At 33.9% G+C, this 27,715-nt stretch overlaps 1 protein-coding gene across 1 annotated transcript in view; it reads right to left on the bottom strand.

Moving 5' to 3' along the window:
* Window positions 1-27,715, bottom strand: part of ARAP2 (ArfGAP with RhoGAP domain, ankyrin repeat and PH domain 2) — a 108,920-nt gene that overhangs the window by 32,068 nt on the left and 49,137 nt on the right. The window contains exons 9-20 of the mRNA XM_066549174.1: window positions 25,631-25,746; window positions 24,232-24,431; window positions 23,358-23,443; window positions 22,481-22,663; window positions 20,614-20,788; window positions 18,985-19,119; window positions 15,315-15,459; window positions 13,004-13,106; window positions 12,161-12,359; window positions 10,134-10,197; window positions 2,336-2,499; window positions 665-877 (exon numbers count right to left, since the gene is read on the bottom strand). Coding sequence (XP_066405271.1) covers window positions 665-877; window positions 2,336-2,499; window positions 10,134-10,197; window positions 12,161-12,359; window positions 13,004-13,106; window positions 15,315-15,459; window positions 18,985-19,119; window positions 20,614-20,788; window positions 22,481-22,663; window positions 23,358-23,443; window positions 24,232-24,431; window positions 25,631-25,746 — 1,783 coding nt within the window. The remainder of the gene's footprint in view (window positions 1-664; window positions 878-2,335; window positions 2,500-10,133; window positions 10,198-12,160; window positions 12,360-13,003; window positions 13,107-15,314; window positions 15,460-18,984; window positions 19,120-20,613; window positions 20,789-22,480; window positions 22,664-23,357; window positions 23,444-24,231; window positions 24,432-25,630; window positions 25,747-27,715) is intronic.

The following is a 27,715-nucleotide window of genomic DNA, read 5'->3' as shown; positions in this document are numbered from 1 at the left end:
TACAGATCAGGAAGGGGAATCATTGTAACACCATTAAAAAGAGCTGACAAATCTAAACTGCCTCAGAACTTCTGTTTTCTGATGCAATTAATCATGTGGTAAGTGAATAAACTCTTAATACTTTTTCCTCTAGTCTTTGAAATTGAGTTTAAAGGTCAAAAATGTGTAATATTGATAATATTTTAATTTCCCGAAAGTCTAGTGGCTCATATTAAAGCAACATCCATATATTTGAACTTAAATAAAATCAAAGAGGAATATGCTTTAATATCTCTTTATAAAGACAAAATGTGCCACACAGAAATATGCCTATGTGACTCCTATGCATTCAGATAGAAACTAACGTTCTGTCAGCATTTCCCATGCATCTCTTACTGCTGTGCCTGCAATTTTATAGCACAGTTTGGCAGGGAAACCACTTGTTTCTATATTGCAAATACTGCAATATAGAAACTAAGATTTTAAAAGAACATTATAAAAATCATCTCTTATTAACATGTGTCTATTGCAGCCATGACCCAGATATTTTTTTCTCACTACACTGTTTTGCCAGTTATGAATAACATAGGTTGACACAGGGTAAGTAAATTAACAAGCCCCTCAAACTTGATACTGAAAATGTACATATAACTTTTATTGTATGGAATATTATTGAATACCTTACCTAATGCAGAGATCCAGAATGGATAAAGTTCTTTAGTCAGAAGTGCATCATCTATTTGAGAAAGAAAACTTTTCAGTACATCCGTCACATCTTCAAGTTGATGTTTTCCTGCTCTTAGTTTAACACTTCTTGCATCTTTTTTGAAGCTTTCCAGCAGTTCAGCCACATTGGAAGAATCACCATTCTTAAGATAGATTTGCTTGCTACCTAAACCTAAGGCACAAATATACAGGAGAGAAAAATAAATGAATGTAAAATTAAGTATTCTTTCAAAAATTCCAGACATGATTAAATAAAAATTATTTGTGGATGCCAAACAGTTATATGTGGTAGCATTTCCTAACAGCATCTTTCTGATCTTTTACTCATACTCCCTTTCTTAGTGAAAACACTGCCAATTCTTCTTATAACCAACTAGACCTCTTTGCAAGAATACTCATCATAATAGTAAGCAAGTCTGGGATCAGTATTTCAAGAGTATTCTACAGGCATTTCAAATCCCCAAATCTCTTCAGGGCTTCCTAAAACAGTACTTTCAAAAGGCTCAGTAAAGAGAAGAAGTTTTGATGATAGATATTATATTGCACATAAAACACAGCTGCTTTCATGAGAAAACTCCTCTTATTTTATTACTCTATGGATGAACTCATCTTAAGACTCAAAGTATTATTGCATTCATCCAACCTGAAATATCTTATTCTTAAAAGCCTCAAGTTAGCAGAAAATATCCTTTTTTCTGATTTTTCTCATGTTCTTAAAGCTATCAGTCAGCTACTATTCTTATATGTAAAAAAAAAAACCCACTAAAGTAAAATTAAAAAGAAAACATATAGCTTAAAATGAAGTCATGACCACTTTTAATCACTGCGTATGTTATTCTAGTCAAAAATTTTGTTTTTCAAAACTTGAGTTCTGTTGCTAATAATTAAAAAAAATTTAGCAAAAGCTTTTTTTCTTATTTTTAGGCACTAGGTGCAACCCCAATACAGCTATTTACAATAGAGCAGTGTTGCCCTATCCAAAGGTTATTTAGTTAAACTTCAATGACTCAAATAGAAATTAGGTGCTCTCATACTGACAGAGGTTACAGACGCATTTATACCAAAGACAGATTTGTACAGGGTTGATATGCATGTAGCAATCTCACAAGAAAACTCATGAATTTGCAGTAGTAAAAAGACACAAACATCATCTGCATATAACCTAACGCCAGGGAAAGTTACCCTGGCAAAATTCACTTAAATAAATGGTAACCAACTAATCCTCAGGTTATTTCACTGAAAAAACAGCAGCCTAAGACTGAACTTAACTCCACAGTTAATGCCAGCTTCCAAGATGTGTTCAGACCACAACTTTTCCAGGTTTGCAGAGTTTATTTTCTGGGCTGAGTTGTCTGCACTGGGGCAGTGGACCCCAAGGCTAAGTTTCATAAGGCAAACAATACAATATTTAAAATAGAAAAGTGTCCATAAAGGGGATTTACCAAGCTGTATTTCCCCAAAAGGACCATTCTCAGCTGTGTATATTGCACCATCTCATTAAAGAATGTCAAGGCTAATGAGGGGCACTTCACTTTAAGTAATATATAAACTCATTCAATAGGACCTGGTGCTGGGGGCGCTTCTGTATTATACAAATGATCTTAGCTTGAATAAAATCCACTCTACTTACCATACTGTGTAACAAACGCTATGCAGCTGTTCACTATAATAGGGACATCATTTTTGCTGAGCTGCTGATCTTGTAGTGCATTACCATCTGTACCTGCTGCTTTTTCAATTGCAGTATACCAGACCATGAAATCCTGCTTTGTACGGCCATGGATGTATAGCGTTCTGAAAATTATAAAAATATTTTGAGTTCAGGAAAGAAATGAAAAACTGATGTTATTACACCATGGCAACAAAGCAGATGTTCAGAAAAGGAAAAAAAATATACACTTGGAGTAAGACATCAAGGCACCTTTCACCACATAAAGCTGTGATGGTGGTCTATTGTTACAGCATCTTTTTTTTCTTCCAAATTCATTTGTATTACCAGTGCCATAAAAAATGAAAGAAGATCCACAACCACTGTCACAAGCCCTTTGAAAGCACCTGCCAACATTTTAATTACTCTTCTTCAGACTTGCTCCTACATTATGCATTCATATGTCCAAGCCACAGCTAAGAAGGAAACAAATTTAGAGACAACTTTCAACACTGTAAAAAGCTCTCCTTCTTTTGTATTCACACCCCAAAACACCCCAGACACCCACCAACCTCTTCTACAGAGTAGCTGAGACATACTGAACTTCCCTCCTTACACAAGTATCAAAATGATCACTCACTACCACAAAGCTCAGGAACATATATGAAAAGCTACGAGTTGAGGTGGAATAAGTTAATGCAACACTTTGCCTGTATCTCAAAGCTCAGCCTTGTTCTGACTCTTTTATTTAAGCAAGCTACATTAATCTCCTGTGTGCCACCCTGACAAGATAGCTTCTAAGAGCAAATATCAAAATTGAAAAGTTTAAGGGGGTATGGCCAACCACATGCATGTGTGTAATAAACAGCTGTTTAAAGTGTTAAAACAGTAAGCAAACTTTTGTATATATGTTGTCTGATCTCCTACTAAAGACATGTAAGGAATCAATTTTCTCTAATGACCATTTATTTACAAATTAGGATAAGTCAAAATGCTCTACTGAACTTCTATAAAAACAGTTTCATGCAAACAGAAAATACATTTATTTTGATTATTTCATTTTTGGAGGGGGAAGCATCTTATATGATGAGGGAATACTTAATTTCATTTCTTTTTGCTAATATATTTCAATTTTCCTATTATAAACGTTTCCATTCTAGCACTCCTGTCTTGGTAGGAAGTGGGGATGCAGTCAATGTATTACACAGCCAGGATCCTAACTTTTGTCAGGATCCACCATACCGACCGAGTCTTACAGCAGCAGAGTAGATGACATTAAAATAGTTCATTCCACTGAACCACTTTTCTAGCAAGTCTTTACTTCATGACTTCAAAAGTCATACTAACTACCACATATGCCTGTATAGCAGAAACACAGCCTCTCTCTTCCACTGAGAAAAAAAAATAAATTCAAAAACCTCTCGTAGTTTTGCAGCAAAATGACTGAGCCTAATTCAGTGCTGTCCAAAGTTTCCTTAAGACTTTTCAAAACAGGTAGTTCTCAATCAATGCCTTCCAAAGAATACATCACCACATTTTCTGGTATTGCTACTGCCTTACATATATAAGGAAAGTAAAAGGTTAGGAGTAAAAAAAAGTTTGACAGTGCAAGATACTCTACTCATTTCCTACTATTATTCACAGATCAGAAGAGGTTAGGAAAATGATTTATAAAAGATTTATGGTGCTTTCCAACAGAAGAAATGTACATATATATGCATATTACTGGGTGTTTATTTCCCCTGCAGAACAGCAGGACTCACATTACCGTATTATGCAAAAGGATAAATGGAAGTCTCAACTGTTTTTTTTTTTATTCAAAGAATTATGATCTATACAGGAAGCACATACTGTAAAGTGAAAATATTATTACTTCAAAACAAGAAAAGGGCAACTCTGCAGCATATCAATGAATTGATACCAGAGGAGGAGAGAAAAAAATACCATACTGAACTTCAAAGGTCACATGAACTTATCAGCATTTTTCATAGAGATACGAAAGTCTAATCATGTGCCTGTCAATCAATTGTTGTGATATATGAAATACCTAAACTATGTTGAAAAGATCACCTTGTATTTTATGGATCTTTCCATCTTCCCCTCAATTCATCACATTAGAAAAAAGATTTCAGAAGTACAAAGAGATGATGTTCTCATTGTTTTCTAAAATTCCAGAAGCTGTTGAGCTCAATTCAGTTACAGAGGAAGAGAGTACTTAATAATTAGCAAAGAAAATGTGGTTTTGGTTTAAGTTGTAGTCCCAAGGGACCAAAACAGGCATGAAAGAGAAGTTGCTGGTAAGAAATATAAATATGAAAATCATACTGCTATCATGGAACCTGGATTGTTCATAGAAGGTAACTAATTATTTTTGAAAAAATTATACTTGCCCAGTCAAAAATCTCCAGAGTGGCAGCACCAAAAAATAAGATAAATCAGAGACACATTTTCACTACAATACCACAAAGAAGGAGCAAAGAGGGAGAAAAAAAGAGCAAAGAAGGGAGAAAAAAAATTAAACTAGTGCCAGACACATTTCAGAACTCAGTCAATTTCCCATGGAAGTGGATTAAAAAGCTCATCTAAAACCACAATAATTTTTGGCCAAGAGAGAACACACCTAGAATAAATTTAAATCAGATAAACACAAAACAATTTAGAAATAGGATGTTTAAAGGAGTCCTTCTCAGTTTAGTCCTTCTGGACAAATGTAACAATTATTTTTTTCCCTAATTGGAAATGATTTTTTTAACTACTTGAACCTGGAAGTAATGAAGACGAAAGGGGAAATAATTTCTAGCAGAAGAGCAGAACTCTCCTCAAGAACAGCAGAAGTCTTCTACAGAAGTTCATGAAACAATGGAGATAACTTTGCAGATTTAACCTCTGTGTTTATCTCTTTCACAGAGTTTTCAGACAGAATTAATAACAAATACATGCATTTCTCACTGAACTAATTGTCATTATCAAAATATAAAGTAATATTAAATCCAAGGCTTTAAACATAAGCTGAAATAAACACAGGCTGAAATATAGTGATGTCCCATGTAGCACAAAACTGAGGAATTTAAAGAGTTTATAGAAGTTTTCATATTTGAAAGAATTTATACTGTAGTGCTTATGAAGATCTACCATGCAGATTACCAACTATTTTCCACAGACTCAAGCAAAATGCATTCCTTCAATACAAATGCACTGCCTTCTATAGTATGTTTACACATGTGCTATTTTTTCAGTTCTAAAAATTGATAAAGATCTCACATTTCATAACAAATAGTTAGCAAAAATGACAACATGAGGAAAAATGGCAGAATTTTTGCTATGTTGTGTGAAGCACATACAGTCCATAGCCAAGAAATTAATAATTTAAGTATTCAAACAGCAAGGCAGCCTGCCAATGTAGATTTCTGCCCTAGTGAATTGAGAGAATTGAATTGGCACAAGTGACTGCAGCAGATCAATGAGTCTCAACATTAAGGAAGCTACCATCACCTACACAGCTTTATTGTTGACTACCAGCACATCCTTCTGCCCCAGCAGTCAGACAGACAACAAATATGACCACACTCCATCTGCAAGAGTGCAAAGGCTTCTCTTGAACCCATCCTGCAAAGTCCCCTAGCTTCAGCTGTGTCTATAAGCTTTGTTGCACAGTTGTGCAATGGGATAGCAGTGCTAATGGGAGATTTTGGGTAAGGCGGGCAGGGAGAGTGAGAAACAGACATTGGCACAACTTAGAGCCCTCTGGCAATTCCCACAAGATTCTAATAATTTACCTGTCTGAAAAGAGAGGTACTAAGAAAGTAAATATAGATATGAAATTGTTTGGCAAAATCAAATTGCAACTGAAGCATGGATATTCCATTAAATTTTTTTCTTCAAGCAATAATTAATCAAGGTACCCTTCAAAAGGTCTTACATCCAGCATACCATATTGGAAGCACAAGTCCTTTCATCTGACTCTTAAGTTTATATTAATTCTGGATCTTAGAATTTTGTGCCCATAACTGCATTTTATGAGAAAACTTACTATCATCAAAGGGTTAAGAAGAAAGCATTGAATGAACCATCAGCCTAAAGAAATTGCGCCAGTAAGTAGGGCAGGTTTATTATCCATAATAAGAAAGAGCTAACTACATCAGAAGCATAACAGGGGGAAAAAAAGGCACCATCTGGATTACATTATGGTCTGAAAACATTCACTGACACCTAGGAAAGAGCTTAAATTATTTCAGAAAAATGTAAGAAATGTTTGATACTGAAATACCTGTGTAACTGTTTCTTTAAAACTTAGTATTAGAGATTTTGCATTAAATTCTACATATAGAAGATATATTTAAAAACTACTGCATACAGATGTTTTCAGACAATTTCCTTCTTTTCATCATGCAGATCCCTCTGCTGGCCTCTGCTGAACTACACAGGAGTAACTGTTTCACCACTATGCCATGCAACTTCTGTTTGGATAGCATATTATTGATAGCAACAAGAGGTCAAGTACCAGCAGGCACTACAAGCATTTTAAAAATACAGAGATCAAGGGAAAAAATCCAGACCGAATATGGATCAAAATCAGAGGACATCTCTGTGACAAAGGGAAGCCTCAAACACAGAAAACCTTAAAATGGTTTGCCACTTCTAGCAAGAAGTCAAGAAGCATTTCAACTACGAAACTAGAATATTTCAGCTATGAAAGTGAAAGCAAGAAGAGGCAAATGGCCATCTGATTAGGGTGTAAAACTATACACCACAGTGCTGTGAGAAGTCAGGATTTCCAGCTGAGTTAGATACAGCTTTAGCAGTCCAGACAATATGCTCCAATAGAGACCAGAATATAATAAAATTCCAGTTGGTGTTAAAAAAAGTGTGTTCTGTAATTTATTTTAGTGAAGATACACAAACACAAGCATTAATATGTATAAGATCTGAAAAAAAAAAAGTAAAATGAAAAGTCATCTAGAATTATCATGAAAATTTACATTGAGCTTCAAAACTGAGTATACTGAGCTTCAAAATGGACAACATACTTCAAAAGAGAAGCAGTCTTGTGGTTTTAGAAATCTTTTAGTGTGGTTCAGCCTCTGATGATATGCTATTACCTGGTATGATTGCTACCTCTTATTTCTGAGCTGATAGACATCATCAGCTGAACATGTCATACAGAGAATAAATGAACAGCACGGTGCCAAGCAGAAAGCAGGGTAAAGGAAGAGGCAGCAAAAAAAAAAAAAAAAAAGAAAAGGTAGAGTGGATTGCATTAATATCTAAGACATTTTGGGAAAACCTCACATGCCTTTTTTGGTAGTATTGTCTCTGAATTATTGTATTTTATACAAGCTCTAAAGTACTACGTATGTTATGTCCCAAAATTAATTGTGAATTCTTTTTCTGAGTAGATATGTATCAGATTAATGTTACATTTTTTATCCCAAATTTCTGATCTTTTTAAGAATCAAGAATACATAGATTTATTACATTGTAATAATTTCAGCAGTAAGATTTGAAGTTTATATAGTTTCTGAAAATGTTTACTTGCATATGCAATCATTCTTAAGTGAGGTCCATTTATAACAACTGAAGTCATTCTTTTACCTATAGTAATTAAAAGAAAAGGTGTGAAACAGAAAGATATAACACATATAAATGTGTGGCTTTCCCTAATTAATCAGTCCAAAGATTGAAACTTGAAAGAAAAGGCATAAGTATTTGTTAGAAATGGAAAGTCAGTAGAAAAATATCTCAAGGAATTTTCATAAAAGTTTCTAATAAAATTTAACGAGACACTTTAGGAAATTCACCACATTTATTTTTTTATGCAAAGGACAGTGGCTTTTTTTTTTTTGGTTTGGTTTATGGTTGTTGGGTTGTTTTTTTCTCCTAAACTTTTCCTAATTCTGGAAAAATCTTACTTGTTTAACTTAATTATGTCAATACTACTCTTTATTTATTTTATAATTTATCCTGCATTTAAGTGACTAACAAATTAACAAGAAAGTTATCAGCCAAGCAGAATCTCTTCCAAGTGATCAATCTGTGCCAAATTGACATTAGACAAGCACTGATACAAAATAACAGACAGAATAGGAAAACCTAGAGACTTTGACATTTCATTTAGCTGATGCTGATGACAACTCAAGGATATTAATTTATCTAGAGCTTGAAGGAGCACAAAGAGGATTAGCAGCTTTATTTCCATTTACAGTAATTGAGTCTAAAGACAAAGGTGATTTTATATTTAATCATCTTCCACACACACACTAAACTGCTTATCACTTTAAGATGCCATCTCCTACAACTGCACTGCACACCTGGATAGTTTTGAAGCAATATCCTAAAAAACAATCACCATGCCAAAGCCTATAGAACCATATGGCTTTCAATGCTTAAGACAATGTGAAGACTGTGCATTTAATTTTTTTATGGCAGACTTCAGTGAAGAAAAATTAAATATATTCATGTCCACTTTAAATCAGCCAGTGCCCCTGGTGAAATTATTTTCAAATAGTCCAGAATTTCCTTTAAACTACCAGAGTGGTTCAGGGAAAACCTACCCTCACTTGAAAGAAACAATCTAATGAAATAAATAATAAAGCCTGACTTGCTTTAGTTTTGCTCAGCATTAATACCTATGAAATTATATGCATGGTTTATATCCATCTTTGGACTGCACCTTGACCAGGATACTTCAGGTTCCCTGTTTGGTGTATGTAGCTTACTTAACACTGCATCTTTCAATATGCTTTTTTGAAAAAAACAAACACAAACCAAAACAAATCAAACCAACAAACAAACAAACACCCAAAACAAAACAGAACCCCCCAAAAAAGACAAGAAAAAGTGTTTCCTTCTAACCTGAATAGCCTTACTCAGTTCTGAAACTTATGCAATATCCAAGAAAGAGTTAAAATTCAGAATACACAAGTTACAATGCATTTCTGACAAGCTATTCCAACTCTGAATAGATGTCAAGGGTATCTATGAAGTTTTTTTGTTTGCCAAAGAGAAAAACACCCTCCATTTATTAAGCTATTATTGGCTGTTCAAAAGACTATATAAATACTGCACCACTTAAGACAGACTCCTGCCCAATAACCTATAGTGGAAATAAAAAAAGCCTCAACCTACTAAAAAATAAGAATTATCTTCCACAATTTTTACTTGCATCTTTGAATTTGTACACATATTTGAGGCAGAAATATATACCTCACCTCAAGTTCCAACCTCCTCTATCACTGTAAATATGACACAGTCATCTCTGCCAAATATTACCTCCTTGGAAGCAGATATGGATTGTGTTTGCTTTGTAAGTATGCTTTTTCCTAGACAGTATATTGTTAACAGATCAGATATTACAATAAGATTAACCAGAGGACCCATTCATATCCTCTCAAACCTGACCTAGGCAGCTTGAGATACAGAATTCTGATACATAAGAATAATTTAAAAAATCAAGTACTTTATAGTAAAAGCTCCGAAGAGGTACTCCTTTTTTACAAGGTAAAAGGAGTTAGTTCCTTTTGAAGAAATCATTATTGGCAGACTAATCTGGGAATAATTTTCTCAGTGGGAAAACAGTTTTTAATTAAGTAGTGCTTGTTAACATTTTGTGACACAGACATAAAATGTAATTAATGCACAAAGATATTCCCTCCTTTAAAAACTCTGCAAATTTACTCTCTTGCTAGCAACCCTAAGTGAAAAAACTCCAAAACTTATCAATAATAATTCTAAGATATGACTGTAAAAACAGATTAAATCTTTTTTCACATAGGAACCTTACCTTCCTTTTTCAACGAGCAGCAGGACATCTATTCTCTCTCCATTTTGCATCATACTGCTGGTTGCTGAAAACAAAACACATACACATTTCATATGACCTTCACAGACACATATTTATAGACAAACACATACATGCATGCACATACAGACAGACCTTTTTTCAAAATGATCTCCAGTGGCAAAAGTAGCATGGAATTCCTAAACTTTGCAAATAAAGAATGCTGCTGATAATAGTAACAAAACTCCACAAAACACCACACCACATTTACATTTAAAAGAAAAACTAACACTAAACATTATCAAGAAAGTTTAAACATACTTTTTAATGTGAAAATATGCTACAGTGTTTTATTATACTCAACTTGTAAGTACAAGTTGTAGAAGACATAATGATTCAGAAGTAAGCTGGATTTTGGAATCCATTAACTTGAAGATCATTTCCACCCTTCTTTATGTTATCCCTGCTAAAAAAAGCACCCTGTAAAACACTCACATTGTACATAACACATCAAATACATCTGGATAGCTTTCAGTTGCACTGCTTAAAAACTATACTGTGCACTATACTAAAACCAGTAAATTAAATGTAACCTGCTTACTAATTTGAAATTCTGAAAACTTAATTTCTCAAAGTGCGTGTCATACGTAATGCACACCTTATTTGAACTAATTCCCAGAGAGAGTAAAGTCCTAAATACCAATGAAAACCAATAAACACATTGCATGTTATATGATGTTTTTGTGTCACACTAACTCCTAGCTTTGTCTATATTTACTGAGTCAAATATCAAGAAGGTAAGTCACTATACTTCCACAAATGATCCATTAGTTTTCAAGTTTCATTTCACGAATAAGTATTATCAGTATTAACAGTGGAGCAGATATATTCTGGAGAAAGCAGAAATCAAAGAAAAGAGTACGGATATATAACATTTCCAAGAAATACAACTAATATTAAAAACTCCAAGCAAAACAAATTCTGAACTGCAAGTCAAAAGTGTTTCATTTTTATACATGAGATATAATATACACAGATTTTGCACGCTCTTATGATTCTGGCAGAGGCAATTACAGTTGCATCATCAAAAAAAGTATCAGGAACAGTTCTCCTTATGCCTAATCTTTTAACTCTGAATTAGGATCAAAAGTATTCACAAGTTGAAAGACACCCAGAGGCGTAAAAACATTGCTGATTAAAAACCACCTTCATGGTGCTACTTACACCAAATATAAGGTGGCAGTAAATAAACATTAGAAAACCCAATGGCATTTAGGCAAGCTCCTGCAAAACAGTCCACAATCTGTCAGCATTTATAAAGAGTATCATCAATAAAGAGCTAAACTATCTTCTCTATGTTACTTTATTATAAAACTCAAATTATATGTATTTTTCTGTGTAACATATTGCCTTGTTCAATATAAAAACAAGTAGGGCAGATATGCTTAAAAAAGGATTCAGAGCATAATTACAAACAATGATATAAAATTGGCCATAGAAGACCATTTATACAAACATTCTTATCTCTCCACATCATGATATTGAGCAAATAATATTTTTAGTATTGGAAAAAAGTCTATTATTCTGTGAAGCAGTTTTCCAAGAGAATTATAATTTTCCAGTATGTTTGAGTATTTTAAAACCAGACCTGTCAATCATCTCAAGAATGTGTTCTGCAGTGAGTATTTCTGCCCTGTCAAAAATATGAGACAATAATCCCAAAAGGTTATATATTATTATTCAATTCTGTACTCTTGTAAGAAAGATACTGCTGCAACTGGAACGAAAACTGTCATCATTCATTTTAAAGCTGTGAAAAATTTCTCTGGCATGTGCCAAAAAGTAGAAAAAAAAAACCCAAGACAGAAATTAACCAACCCCATATTTAGATAAGAGTTGGAAGAACATCTGACTCATGTGAAGGAATAGTTACTGAGCTTCCCAATATTTATTACTTTGAAATGTAATAGAAATGTCCTTAACAGTGAATTAATCCCACAGAACACTGTCTGAATACTAGATGTTCTTACTTAGTTCTTGCAACCTCCTTAGATATATGGAATCTTCTTCAGCATCCTCCATTTCAAGGCAAAAATAAAGGCTCGACTTCTCTATAGCAAACCAGCCTTTTCTCCACTGATCCAGGTTGTGGCAATCTTTGTAGTACAGCTGCCCAATAAGGTCACAGTCTCGCTCTAACAATGATTCTGCCACCGGAGGAACAAAATGCTACCAAAGAAAATGGGGTGAGTCAGATGAAGAAAAAAAACCTCTGCCCCTAAAGAACAAAATCAAAATATTGCAAATCTACAGGATTCCAGGATTAAGGTCACAGTAAAAAAACCTCAAACTTTGAGATGCAAAATCCACACTCATATGCCCATAGATATATTAAATTTCAAATGCAAAATCAAGTTTAACATTTTTTCCATTCATGCTCTACAATTCAAACATGTTTGCTTTTACTAATTAAACCATTGATTTAATTAGTAATGTGATTAACATTTTGAACAGTATAAAATATGGTATTGCCTTATGAATTTCATTTCAGCAAATAAATTTAATAGAACTGCAACCATAAAAAACTTAGCTGAAATATACTCATACAGCATATGTCTTTATATTAGAGCACATTTAATATATTCTTAAGGTTGGCATTCAAATGCTGCTTCAATTCCTTTCACATTTTATTATCTTGTTTCAAACATTAAATCACAAAAGTTATTTCTTCCTGCTGCACAAGAAACCTTTACACGCAGGAGAGATCAGTATTCATAAATAATGGCTTCTCAATGGTTTTAAGCTAACAATGGCACTTTATTATTTGTGCAAAGGCTCCTGGCCTAACTGAAAAAGATAATTATCAGTATTACCTTAGCTATTGCTGAAGTCCATTTTCTTTGTGAATGCGCAGTTTCAGCTCCAAACAGAAAAACACGTTCTGACAGTAAGTATATTTCAAATGTAAAGACGTCCCTAAAGGAAGTAAGAGAAGAAACACAGCTGTATTTAGTCTCCAAAAGAGCAGACATACTAATGTCATTTTATTTCACTATTTTTTCATTCTTTCATACATATGGAATGGAACCCATCTGCATTTCTCCTCCAATATTACAAGCAGGGCCTAGCTAATAATAAAGCACCTTACAATACATCAGGATCAAAGTACTTTGCAGGTCAATAATACATGTTTAAAGACTGTGGTGTAATAGATTTTTGAATAATTCCAAAATGCATAAAAATGTTTACATATAGTAATTAAAATGTATACGGAATTTTTTGCTTTCACAAGCTCATGTTATTTGATCAAGCACATTTTTGTGATGCATTCAAAAGATTTTTTTGTATGTTTAATATAAGCTGAACAACCAGTTAAATGGGAAGTTGTAAACAAGTTGAAATGCTGCTTCATAGGTACTTTTGGATGTCATTTGGTCTCATCTCCTGTTCAAAGAGGGATTATCACAATGAGAAGCCTTGAAAACAGCCAAGGATTGAGAGTATTATTCTTGTCACCAACCTGTTCCTGCCCTACACCTGCCCTTTTAACTGAAGAGGCTTTTCCTGTCAGGCAGCCTGAATCTGCTGGGGTGAAATGCATGGTCACTGTTTATCACCTGCCATCACCAAGAAGAGTAGGAATACTTTGAAGTTGCTGTAGCTCAAGAAACTCTTAAAAGTTTTCTTAAGGGAGGTTCTTGGGTATCTTTCCTTTTAAAAATTATACCACTACTTCAGCAGATGAACCCTGTTTATTCAATTTTTAATGGACAAATAAGAAAACGCAGATCAGTTTAAATTGGTGGAATTTGGAAAGTAAATATGGTGCTGAAGTTTGGGTCGGTCACTCTTTAACTCAAAAATTATGGGTCACCAATTTACAGTATGATTTTGCCTGTGACCTCTTGTTAGATGCCAAATAGATGGAGTATGCTTTTTCCTTTCAATGCTGAAGACTGAGATTTGTCTAAATGTGGAGAACTGAGCATGAGTCACTTCTATAATTTTCAATAGCCACTTGGAAAATTATATAAATACTTAGTTCTGACTAACAGAATAGGCATTTTTAAGGACCCGCTGTTTCACTACATGAAATGTCAAATCTAAGTAAAGTTTCTCATAAAACTCCTCAATCACAAGTAAAGCACAACAGGAACTTAGTTATTTCCAAAGAGTGAAGTATTCAGCCAACATGTTTTTTAATTTAGTTATTAACCTAAAATGGAACCATCTGGAAATGTAATAAACAATACGTTAGATTTGAGCACAGAAGAAAAAAGGTTTTTTTTCTTTTTTCTGGGTACCACAGAGCTACTGCAGAATAGTGAAGGTCACTTCTCTGTATTTGATAGCATATTGAGACATCACCATGTTTCTCTCTCCCCTGTAGCAGTCTAAGTCCTTTATTCCCATTATCTTTTTCAGAAGCTTAGCAAATAGACTATGCCTTCTTTGCAGACAATTTTGTTTTGTAACTAAAAGCATTACAGTATTATACTACAGAAAATTATTTTTATTTTAGGTGCATGTACACAGGTTTAAAAATAAAGTGTTATGGAGTCTGTTAGACAAATACAAAGCATATTTTAAATAAAAATGTCGCACTAAAGAAATTGAGTATCACTGTAATCAGATTTAGGTCACTCTCCATGTGATGCAAGCAAGTTATAAAAGAAAAAACAAGACCTCCCCCTCCCCCCCACCAAAAGAAAAAAAACTGGTTTCTTCCAATTAAAAATGTTCATCAGTTCCACTGTTGTCCTCAGCTACAGAACTAAGAATGGATTTCAAAAACCAATACATCTGTGACCAAATCCAGAAGCATTATGGAGAGCTCTAGTCTGCTGCATTAGAAAGAAGAAGCAAAGCAAGAATTTTCGCTTGAGGCAGAGGTCAATCCCAGAAAGAAAAATGAGTATTAATTGTTCAATTTATGATCATGTAACCTTTCAAGCACTGAGAATATTCATTACAGATTTAAAAAGAAACACATGCATCTAATTTAAGCTGCCCTTTTAAATTACCCTAATATTTTCATTCTATCAATATTTTAAAAATCCCTAAATATGACATAGCACTAATTTCTTAAAGTCAAATAACACCAGCTGTTTTTTTTAAATTGCCTATTCAAAATTCAGGAAAAAATGAAAGTTTGTTTACTGAAATGTGAATTCAGGAGCTTACCCTCTATTTAAAAAGAAGTCTGACTTGTGTACTACAAGACAGATAACTTCATTGATGTCAATCATACCATTAGGAGTGGTAGTTTTATCATTTTCATAGTAGCTCAGAAAGCCACTTTCCAAAGTGCACCATCTTTTGTTGCAATCTGTGATTAAAAAAATAAAAGAAAGGTAAGATTTTCTTCATTAAGTTTTTTTTTTTTAAATAGGTAAATACAAGATGGAGAAAAAAGTCTGCAGAGCAACTTCACTGAATTATTTGGTATATTTAATTACAACTAGATGTTTACTTCCTCTTATAACCTAAAATATGAATACAACACATGACATAGCATAGTAATGTCTATTTGCTACTGAAAATAGTCATGAATTCAGTCTAGCTTATGTCTAGTTCTTAGAACAAAATCTGAGGTCGATCTGTTGCCACTGCTGCAGAGAAGTAGATCATAAAAGAAAATACTCTTCTTATTTTCCACTGTCTAAAAATTTCTATACAGCTGGCAAAGTACTTCTGAGGATTTGGTAAAACAGATCTGGCAAAAAAAACCCAGAAAAATCAAATAAAAAACCCCAGTTTTAATCTGAAAAATATTAACTATGTTATTTGATATTTCATGCTTTTTCTGTTGTTTTCTATATGGTTTATATACGTTTTATAAATGTTTTGTACTATTCATTAATATTTCTTTGTATCATGCTATTTGCTACCTAGTGTTATCTAGATTCTGTCTAAACACAAATGTTAAGTACTAAAATAAACATAAGATAAATGGCTTGATAACGTATTGGTTTACAAGAGTTGAGCACCAAATTTTAAGGTTCTGAATGTTCAGGGTTTTTTGTCCCCCAGCTTTTCCTCCCCCATCTTCCAAAACTTATTCTAAAATATAGCTCACTGCTTCAATATTCATTAAACTCTCAAGGACAATTTTGGAATACTGAAGCTTTTTAAAGGGCTCCATAAAACCTTTTACACTAGAAACAAAAGCAAAAATCAAACTTGAGGCCCTAAATCTCTAAGCTTTACTTTGTGATCCACTACATCAGAATAGCACCAACATTTGAGCTCTCCTCCCGCTGGTATCAACAGCTGTTAATTAACAACAACTGTCCTGAAAATGCACGCACCCCTGCTGAAAGCACTGATGCTGCTATAATGAGAAGTACACACAGAGTTGGCTCTCTCCTGTACTGAGACACACATAATGAAAAACAAGGCTGTATTTCCAGGTGTTCCACGTGGTTGGGATAAAACCTTGGTTAATTCACAGCACAGAATGATTTCTTCAGTGTCCTTTTACCATTAGGGCCAAGTCTACAAAGGGGTAACAGTTTTCTGAGACAACAAGCAAGCACTTAAATTTTCAGCCCTTGGTGCTGAAGGCAAGGCTATCAACTGCCTCAGAGATTGCTAACACTGAAGAAGAACTTAATTCTAATGATTAAACAGCTTCACAGGATTTAAAAAAAAAAATAAATAAAAAAGGCCCCAAATTTGTCTAAATGCTGAGAGAAAATGGTGCTTCCCCTGGGCTGCAGAGGCCTCAATTAGTTCATGGCAAGTTAGAACTGCTTCAGCAGGAGTTCTCTCCTCTAGAACTAGATAGTTAGGTCAGATTTTTCAGGTAACATGACCTTATTTGAATATCTACAGGCAGAGGAAGGAACTGAAATTTTCTCCCCCATTTTAGTACTAACCCTCAAATTACTTCCTAAAGAGAATGAAAAACAGTATGTCCACTTATTCACAATAATTTGCAATATTAGTATTACTTCACGTTAGTGAGATTTAGAAACATTTCTGGATGTAGTGAAAGAAGAGAAAAAGAAAGATTATATATTTTGTGTTTTGAGTAGCAAGAAGTACTTCTGTCATACTGCTTCTTAAACATGGCAGAAATAGATTAGAGCCCTAAAGCAAGAGCAGTTTCTCTTTAAAGTTGCAGGGGTTTTTTTATTGTTTAAAGTATGTCATTACATCTCCCTCCCTTGTTCCATGTGTCTTGATGAACAAATGGTCAGGGAAACTATCTTCCTATGTATCTGTAAAGAGCCCATTCCAGAAATATCAGTCCTGACAAACTCATGAGTAATTGAACATCAATACAAAAAGAAAACAAACAAATGTCCACGCCCGAAAAAGCAACCAATAGAACATCTACCATCTTCAAGACACAATCACAATTTCAGAGAACAAAACCTGACCTCAGAGAAATCTGGTTCCTTTCCATTTATTGTATGCTTCCTCAAGTAGTAAGTGCAATGCTAAGCAACAGACTACAAACTTTCAAAGCAGCTTCATTTCTGTCCACTAAAGACTTGAAATAGAAGACAGTCAAAATTTCTTGTCTGGGGACTTTCATGAATTTTAAGATATCCTACTAACAACACTCAGTCACAGTGCATCTCTCCCAAAAAGAGCTACAAAAGCCATTCTGTGAGCACTTTCAGCCAAATCTTCAATCTATACAGGTATTTAGAAATATGCCACTTCTAATATGGGATTGTGTCAGAAGTGATTGCCTTGTATCTGCTCTCCACTTGGCTAAGCACTGACTTCTGGGGTTTTTTATAAACTTCTTTATGAATATATACAGATATCCACAGCACAGAAGATCAGGCCTGAACTACTTGGAGCAAGGAGTAATGAGGTTTTCAGTTAATACATTGTTTCCCAAATAAACTCAGCGCAATTTCAGAGCAATCCCAGATAAAGTCCTATCCAGCAGCAGTCCTCTGTCAAAACAGGCCTGTTTGTTAAGAACTGCAAAGTTGCTAGGACATGCCTGTGATCAGGCATTAGCACAGTTATCACCCAATGCTTTCAAGAATTTGGAGCCACCCTAATATACAGATTCTTCTGAAGCATATTTAAACAGGAGTTCTATGCTTTAGCATACTTTTAATATCCATTAAGAATATTAAAGGCATATGCTATGAGAAAATGGACATAATAATACAAAAATACGTATACACCAGTGCAGGATGCCATGTAAGGATTTTAGAAGCAATAAATTCAATAATAAATTACCACAGATTATAAAAATCCATGTTTTTTGTTTAGATGGAAGAAAAATATAAGAAACAAATGGGAAGAAAAAGGGAAAATTTATCTGGTAACACCTCCCTCTCAGAAAATAAAAGAAAAAACAGTAGACTGATATGCACAGGGGGCCATGTATATCTACTGTGATATACATGCATTATCACCCCACAAAGCTCAAGTTGTCATAGCGCCATGGTAGATGCTCATTTCTACTTGGAAGATCTTGTAAATTTGTGAGCTTGAGAAATACCCTACTAAAAATTCAGTGCTACTTGTAAATGACTCCTCTAATAGAATCATTTTAGATGAAAATTAATTCTTGGCACTAATCTAAATATAATTAAAGCAAGAAGTGTTTCTGTTTGTTTCTTATTTATCAATTACTGTGTTTACTGAACAATTTGTCAGAAGTTCAGTTTTCTTCCTCTGTCAACTACTGAATGAAGAGATCAAGACAAACAGTATTTTCTTTTTCTGAAAGAGGCCTACTGAATCTAAAGAGGACATTTCTTATCAAAGACATTTCATCTCAAAAAAAGTAATTCAAGAAGTTAAAAAGAATAAAATTAATCCAAATCATACATATTCATGTGTTATTCAAATACATAAATTGAAAGTTAAATACCTTCTTTTAATTTCTTCTCTGAAGGAAGCTTAGCCGCATTAGAAGAAACTTGGTACAAGAATTCACAAAGAAAGGTGGAATGTGAAGAATCTTCAGAGAAGCCACTTTCAGAATAAGGATCATAGTTTGGGAAATCTGCTCAAAGACAAAGGAGTAAAAAACATACAGGTCTTCATTTATATCAGTTAAAACCCTTTTTCCACATGTCTAAATGCATGTCTGTAAATATGCAGTTGATCTGCAGTATCTTTACTAAAACACTGATAAAACTTACTGGTTTTATTTTTGTAATTAGAAAACAACTTCATTAAAAAACCTGGTTCACATTTGTTACAATGTTGCCATTGTCATCCACTGCTTGCCAAGGTAATATAAAATACTGTTTCCTGATGTTCTGAACTTTGATTTTCATCTGTTGTGTAACATACTTCAACAGAAGGAGATTGCTTCTCTTGAAGGATTATATAGAATTTACCAGCAACTCTGACAGCAGACAGACAACAATTCTGGGAATCATCATCAACATACACTGTCTCCCCTCCCCTAAAGATAAGAACTTGATGGTGCTACCTTGGCTGGAGGGCCAAAAGTAGAAAAGACAGGGCCAAGACAAGCAAACTTCTCTAGCCATAACCTTAGGACCACTTGAGACCATAGGTAGCAAAGAAACCACCCCAGCTACAAGTCTGCCCCTGACTGAGCTCCACATCCTATGGTCCAGGGCATGGCACTGGCCTGAGCAATACTCAGGCAGAAATTTAGACACTGTGTCTGCCCTTGGAAGCCTTAATTCATTCCTGTGTTTCCCACTAATCTCTTTTTTGTTCAGCCTGAATGTGAATCGTTGTCACTTTGCAGAGTGACACAAGCCAAGGGAAAGCTGGTCCAGGACAACATCCACATAGCTTTTTTTATTTTTAAGGTGTAGATCTGTATGTGAACTTTCAGCCCCTGATGGTTTCAGATACTGTCCAGCACTTTTAAAAGAAAAGCTCAGTCACATCCCTGCACCTCAATACATTTACTGTTAAGAGCAGCTTTCTGTTTTCAAGAGCCTCATAGCAGCCACACATTGCAAACAGAACTGTTCACTTCCAAGCCAAAGTTTATAATTTGCTGCAAGCTGCAACAGAAGCTGTGATGGGAAAAGGAGGTTTCTAGGATAGATCATATTGCAGGTTCAAGAGCTGAGTTTTATTTTGGGAAGAGAGTTTGTGAAAAAAACCAGCTAGGTCTGTGTGCAATAGGAGTGGATATCAATTTAAATATCCTTTAAGGAAAAGAAAAAGCACTAGATGAATTCTTTAGACATTTGTTTGAGTACCCATTTCTTTCTGGTAAAAGACTGATAATATTGGCAAGATGATGATGGATTTTTTCTGTGCTATAACTAAGGGTGTGAGACCTATAACTTATCACTGTGTTTGCTAAGTCCTAAACATGATGTCTGAGCAAAACAGTAAACTGCACACAATTGAAATTGTGCTCTAATAAAATATAGTTAATGCCATCACAACGGCTTCTCTGATATACCACTATTCTTCAAAGCAAAGCCAATTCTGCTTCTAAATTATTTCCTTCTCTTTTTCATAATAAGAAATTAGATCGCAAGAACAAAATGCATCATACCTGAGAACTTATTATGGTACAGGAATTCCATCTGCAGTCTTTGTCCAGCTTTCTTGGCCAATAAGTATGGGGTGCTGTTAACAGGGTCTCCAGTGGCACACATGGCATCAGCCCCACTGAAGAGCAACATCAGAGTTTCTAGCACATCTTGCTTGACTACAGCAGCACACAGGGCCTTATGAGAGAGAGGAGAAACAGGAAGTCTGTTTAAATTAGAAAGTTACTGGCAACAAATACATGCAACCTAGATGCAAATCCTTTTAACTCTGATATAACTAGACCATGAACATTGAGAAGTATCAGAAGCCATGAAGTATTGGCTGAATCTAGAAGAATTCAGCAACAAAAATATCCCAAAATATCAACCCAAACCCAGAAAAACGTTGCTTTCACAAATTGCACTTTGGAAGGAAAACATGAGTAAATACAATTGGAGGGGAAGCTTGCTGTTTATTTGCATCAAACTACTAAAGAAAAGCTCTTACTATTTCAGACCTCAGAAGTTCAACAAAAGAGAAGAGATTAGATTCTTAAACTCTGTTGCTGGGACTCATATTGAAATTCCTAGGTAGATTTTTAAAAACCCCCATCAGTCAATAAGGCAAACTACTCTTTTTATTAAGATGTATTATAAGATACATTAAGTTAATTAATATATATTAAGTTTTTTTCACTCTTTTTATTAACCTATATCTTGATACCTGTTCATCTTCCTTGAAATTTAAACATCTCACCACATCCTAAATCATGAGTCTCCTTTTATTTTTTGTATACACAGACAAACATAATAAACTTAAACTTTTTTTTTACAAGATTGGTCCAAAACCTTAAAACCAAAAATAGTTACACAATTAGAGCAACCTATTCCATTAAAATTTATATGACTTAATATTTATTTAAGTTATTTAGTTAATGAACGAGTTTTTCTTAAGTGATTAAAGCAAAAGTCACTCAAAATAGGAAGATTACTCCTGTAAAATTTAGCTGTTCTAATAAACACAGAAGCACCCAGGACGCACAAGATAACAGGGAAGACAGTTCAGTAAAACTCCTAGAATTACTTGGCAATTAATGCCTTATTACATGGTAATTTCATGTCTCTACAGAGAAGTTGATAACTTTTCCCAGTTTTTAAACGATTATTTGACATATATCCTTCCCCAGAAAAAACAAACCCCACAATCTCTGTATATCCTTTGAGACGATTTGATTCATGCAATTGAGTGCACTGAATTGCAGAATGCATTAAAACTCTTCTGTATTCATTAACCCTGAAAAATCATGACTCAAACCATCAGATCTCAGAATTCGGTCAAATGGACATAAAATTTTACAGAGACATTGAAAATTGAAGTTCTCTGTTTTACAACTCTAAAGAACTTGCTATTTTGTAAAAGTAGAGAACATACATTTTCCATCATTAATTTAGGCTTTTTCATTTCCAATAAGCTACAAGCTACTATGTAAGTGTGTATCAGCTATTTTCACCATTAATAACAATGAATCATCTACTATATTTGAATGTTAGATGTCAGACAAAGCACATAAGGAAATAATCTAAAGAAGTGAAGTGGAAATTTGCATCCCTAGACTATGGTTACATTAAAATAAAGATACATATTTTGATGGCTCAGGAAAACATAGGAAGAAGTACAATAACCTTCTTCAAATAAACTAACAGGAAAAAGAATAAACTAGGTAGTTTGCAATGACTACTGCAAAGGCTCCTAAATAACCCTTATTCAACTGTGTCAGAATATCACTCAGGACACTGAATTAATTTCTTACCAGTTTAACAAGATGACCAAATTGCACACAGATACAATGCAATCCAAAACACGGTATTGGCTTAACCACGCTGTATTACCTTATTCAACTGTTCCTTGGTTTTGTAGTGGAAAGGTGTTTTCCTGAATTTTCCCTCTTTGTATTTTTGTGTAATGAATGCTAATCTTTTTTCTGCAGGGTCATCAATATGCAATTCTTCATCTGGAGGAAGATTTCCAGCCCAAAAACTGTTTGCCCTCTTATTTCCAATGACAAGAAAGATCTGGATGAGATGCAGGGAATAAATTAGCAAATTAGTATGAAGGATATGAAGCTAGCCTCTGAACAGTTTTCAGCTGCTAAAAGTTGAAAAAGAAAGTTATTAAAGAAAATTTCCTTCAGGAGACAGCAGCCTCTCTCAGTCACTGCCTATGGTCATATACAAATGAATAATAAAGCCAGCAGCCATCATTTACCATCAATAGCAGCCAAGCTTTAAAAGGTTAATCAGTTATAACACTTCATTATATATTAGAAAATATTAGTTCAAGTTCAGAGAAGACTAGCATGTGTTTTAAAGAAAAAACTGATGGCTCCAACCCTCTCTATCAGGACCACTGTTTACCACCACTCCTTTTTAACATCCCAAGCAGCTAAACTGGTAGTGACAAGTTTCCTCTCTTTTCCCCTTTCTTCATCTTCAGTGTTCTCCAAAAGCATTTTATTTCTTTTTCCCCCAAAATATTAGGTACTTGGAGAAATACTAAGAGAAACTACATTTTGTTAGCAAAACAAATATTTGGAATTCCAGAGAGGTACATGATGCCCAGAAACATCAAAAACATCAAGTTTACCGTAACAGCACCATACTGTTTAGCAGCTGTATGTTCAGTTTTCTTGTGAGTAAAGCAGTAAATACCTCCCTTTCATACAGTCAGCTTCAAGATGGAAAAAAGAGTTAGAATATCACAAAATACCTCAATAAGTTCATTGCTCCAAATGCTTGCATCCATTTTTAGACTCCGGACCTTTGAATCTCTTGGTCCTAAAGACCTGTGGTGTCCTGAAAATCCAACAGCATTACTTAACTAAGGCACTTAAACAGGGTTTCTCTTCTGCTTAGATAAAAAAAAAATGTGATGAAGGCAGATTTATTCTACTTGCTATTTTTAAAAAAGGTTGGGTTTGACATTTAAATAATTTAAATAAAAATATATCTTTTTTTAAAAAAAAGTTAATTTTATTTGATAGTAATGAATAAAAAAATAGGCTGTCTCATGTAGACTATTTCTGGGATAGTTTGGTTTGAAAGAAAGCCTAGAATTATAAATTATTTCCTTGAATCTACAGCTTAAGCATTTCAATATAAAACATGACAATGTTTTGAGTATATCTCAAAACATATATGAGTACATATATATTTTGAGTAGTATCTGAAAAAGCTATCCCTATTGGCAGTAAAATATGTGCAGATGTAAAAAAATTAATACCCAAAATTTATACACTGAAAATTGTTATTCCTTGGCATCTAGCCTTGTGAAAGCCATTCCTTTCCCATGAAGTCTTAGTGTGTCTTAATTTCCACTAACTGTGCAGGATGATTCACCTGAGAGAACTCAATCACCACAGACATGTCATTTATGCATGGAAGTGCTTTAGAATAAGGCTGACCTTGGTATTAAAAAAAAGTTATGTTCACATTTTCTTTCTCAAAACTTCTACGAGAATAACAGTTCAAAAATTAAAAAAAAAAAACCATAAACCAAAAAATAATGCCAATTCAAGGACATACATAGATATGCAAATATGACATTTTGTGGAACGCACATAGCTTGTCATTAATTACTCTACCTGCACACTTCTTACAAATGACAACACAGAGATTGATGGATGCCCAGTCAGGACCGGGAGCTTTACAGTCAGCGCAGCTCCTGTTGGACTCATTGAACCAAATCTTCTCAGCTACTTCATAATCAGATAGAGTTTCTGCTATTGATTGCTGGAGTGCTTCAATCCAGTCTTGTTTCTCTCTTTCTGACTCTGCTGTAAAGCTGAAACAATTGACTTTTCTGTGTTATTGATCTTTATTTTAAAGCCCAATTAAACATGGTCTGTAGCCTCCTTATTTATTATATTTACACCCGAAATCACAGTCAAAAATCTTCCTCCACACAGATATAAATCCTAAGATAGAATGTATTATTTTGTATTTTTAAATTCAATGAAACTCCCTCTGTTTTAGCATTGTTTTCAACAAAACTACTACTAGTACAAGGTACATAGCTTTTGTAACATTCATGTAACATCCCTGAGTTAATTTCAATCTTTTTATGTTACCAATTACCAAACTTAAACATTGAACTTTAACAAAAGCATAGAATGACATAAGGAAACATGGAGAATAAAATGAGAATTAAAAAACCTCGGAATTAAAAAAACTACTGAGAATTTAAAAAAAATTACTGAGAATTAAAAAAAAATAATTGCTTTTCATTTAAATTTATCTTTTTAAAAACTAATAGTAAAAAAAATCAACATGGTCATGTCTTAAGAAAAAAATCAAAGAATTAGCTATCTACCAACTAGCAACAGATTCAAATTGCTGATCAAGACTAATTTAGCTGCTAGCTGACTGAGAGTGAAAGTATTTCCTAACATTTAACAATCCCAGGAGAACAAAGAAATTTCCTCCTTCATTACAACATTTCGGTTAAGAAACACTACAACACTTAACAAAAGGCTTTTATTAGCATGTACTTTCATTTTCTTAAAAATCATTACAAGTCTCAGCAATCAGCCAAAGTAAAACATTCAACTACTTTCAACCAAGGATTTCTACAAGCGATAGCACATGAAAGCTTCTTTTCAAATAAAATGCATACGACTAAATGGATGCAGCATTATTTCACTATTGAAGTTTATTATTCTTCAGGATGAAGTCAATTTGTGAAAGTGGAGGAATTCATTTCTCTTTTTTTTTTCCTTTTGCCCTTCCCTTGCACAGAATGAACAAAGAAGGCTACATAAAAGTACAAACCTGTGGGCATAGTATGCCTAGTCAGGAACTAAGAGATGAAGCACACAACTAAACAAATCAAAGAACATCCATTATTCTAAACACTGCTGAACATCCTCAATAAAAACATTACCTTTTCATCCAAACTAGCTACAGCTCTGCAATATGAAACCAGTATTTCTTTAGTGCCTTAGCTAATTGTATATTTTGTAAAGTAAATACTCAAGTTCTTACCTAAAGCTTTTATAAGGAGTAATTATTTCAAAAGATTGCTTTGCAGCCCGATCCACTTGTTTTACATTTGCCACATTCATAGGGATTAAAGTGATACCAAATCCTGTCTTAAAGTCCTAGGAAAAAGATAATAAAGGTTTAGAAGGTTATCACTCAAGAATAAAACATGTAAAGAAAAATTATTTCATCATGGTTCAAACAAAACAAGATCAGTAACAGACATTTTTGCCATAACATATAAGCCACTCCTAATTTTTTAATGGATAAACAAACATCCACTAAATTTTGTCCAACCAAAAAATTTCCAACTGCTATAATGACCTTACTTGATTGTTGGTAGGAGTAAAAATGCATGATTGAACTATTAATAAAGGAAAGAATAAAAAAAAAAAGGTTAAACACTATATTGCATTAAAAGGTAAATGCAAAATTCTGGAAGGATCTGGCTTAAATCATGCTTTAGTGTCTAAATAAACTTTATAAATCTAAATCCTTCTAACTGACAGCAGCTTTTCTTTCTTTAAGACTGAGTGTTTTAACAAACTAAATGTGTATAAAATTCTTTCTTAAACCTTTGATTCCTCATGCTTCTGATGTAGAACATGAACTAAACATGTCTTTGAAAAAAGGTTCTATACAGCAGCTAAAATAGACAAAGAGCTAGTTGTGATTCAGTTCTAACAAAGTATTTTTATCTTACGTGAACAAGTGAAACAAGTGAAATTGTTTGGGGTTTTTTAATGCATGGAAAAATGTACTAAAAAAAATAACTTTTGTATTGGCAGAATTGGGAAATAAAATGTAAGCTCACACTGAGCTCCTGTGAGGGCCTCTCAAAATGTATGGATTTTGGAAAATCGGATGAATACATGTGTTATTTCTTATTTATTTGGAATACCATTAGCATTTCCTTCTTTAAATTTATTTACATGTTGATCTCAAGGCAGTCACTTCCACAAGTGTAATTTCTAGAAATATTAGCATATGTCTTGAGAATAGTAAATAAATCAGAACCAAAACCAAGCTGTATCACCCAAGCAAAGAACCAAATTCATATATCTTACCATTTGCATGTTCACTGTTACCTCTCACATAACAAGTAGTTGGGTACGGACTGATAAAAATAAAAGCACTGAAGGGTAAAAGCCTCAGAGTTGCCTGCCTCTGAAGAGAGGATTGTTTTTCTAGTCAATACATATTTAAACCTTCATCAGTGACAAGTTTCTGTTTGTAAGATTCACAAATTTTTAGGCACCAAGAACTATGGAGAACATACTTCACAAAACTCTTTTAATTTTATTTCCCTATTTCAGGTATGAACAAATAAAACTACCATTGTAGGCAGGATTGCTAAGGCTAAATCTGACAAAAGCCACATATATGTGTGTGTCTATGCACAAGTAGAAGTATCAATTGTATCACACGAGGCATTGAATAGAATAATGCCCCGGGAAGCATAACAACATCCACTAAAAGATGAGATTTTTAGAATTACAAAAATCCTACGATTTAAATATACTGTGAGATAACTTAGCTAATGTTTCCTTGCCAGACTTCTTAAGAATTTTTGTGTGGTTTTTTTACATTCCATTACCTTTGACAGTAGCAGTGGGGAACTAGGTGTGAATTTTAACACAAATCTTTATAAAATGTAGAAGTGTTTCAATAAGTAATCTATGTTAGCCACTCCTCATATTATTTATTTTAGAAAATAGACAAAAAATAGAAATAATTTTAAATATTTCCCCTTTTCTTCTACCCTCCTATTCTGTAACCTAGGCATTTTTATTCTCTCCCCTCATCTTCAGTCCCCACTCTCTTTGTGTATAAATCAAGGGGTTTCATACTGACACATCTGCCTCAGAAGAGAGCAGAGACTTCTGTTAAGCCTACACAGTCCCTAATTCACCCTGTATGGGAAAAGAGTGGGCAGAAAAACCTCATTTTGAGTGTGAACTTGACAGCATCCTCTATAGCAGTGAAGCATTCTTAACTTCACATCACCAGTGAGAAAAAGATGAGCATGAAATAATGAAAAAGAAAAGACTGAGGAAAGAAAAATACAAAATCTTAATTTCTATCAGT

Source organism: Molothrus aeneus, chromosome 4 (genome assembly GCF_037042795.1).
Source record: "Molothrus aeneus isolate 106 chromosome 4, BPBGC_Maene_1.0, whole genome shotgun sequence".
NCBI classification, from domain to species: domain Eukaryota; kingdom Metazoa; phylum Chordata; class Aves; order Passeriformes; family Icteridae; genus Molothrus; species Molothrus aeneus.
The sequence above is the reverse complement of the archived record's forward strand: the minus strand, read 5'-3'. Positions and strand labels throughout refer to the sequence as shown.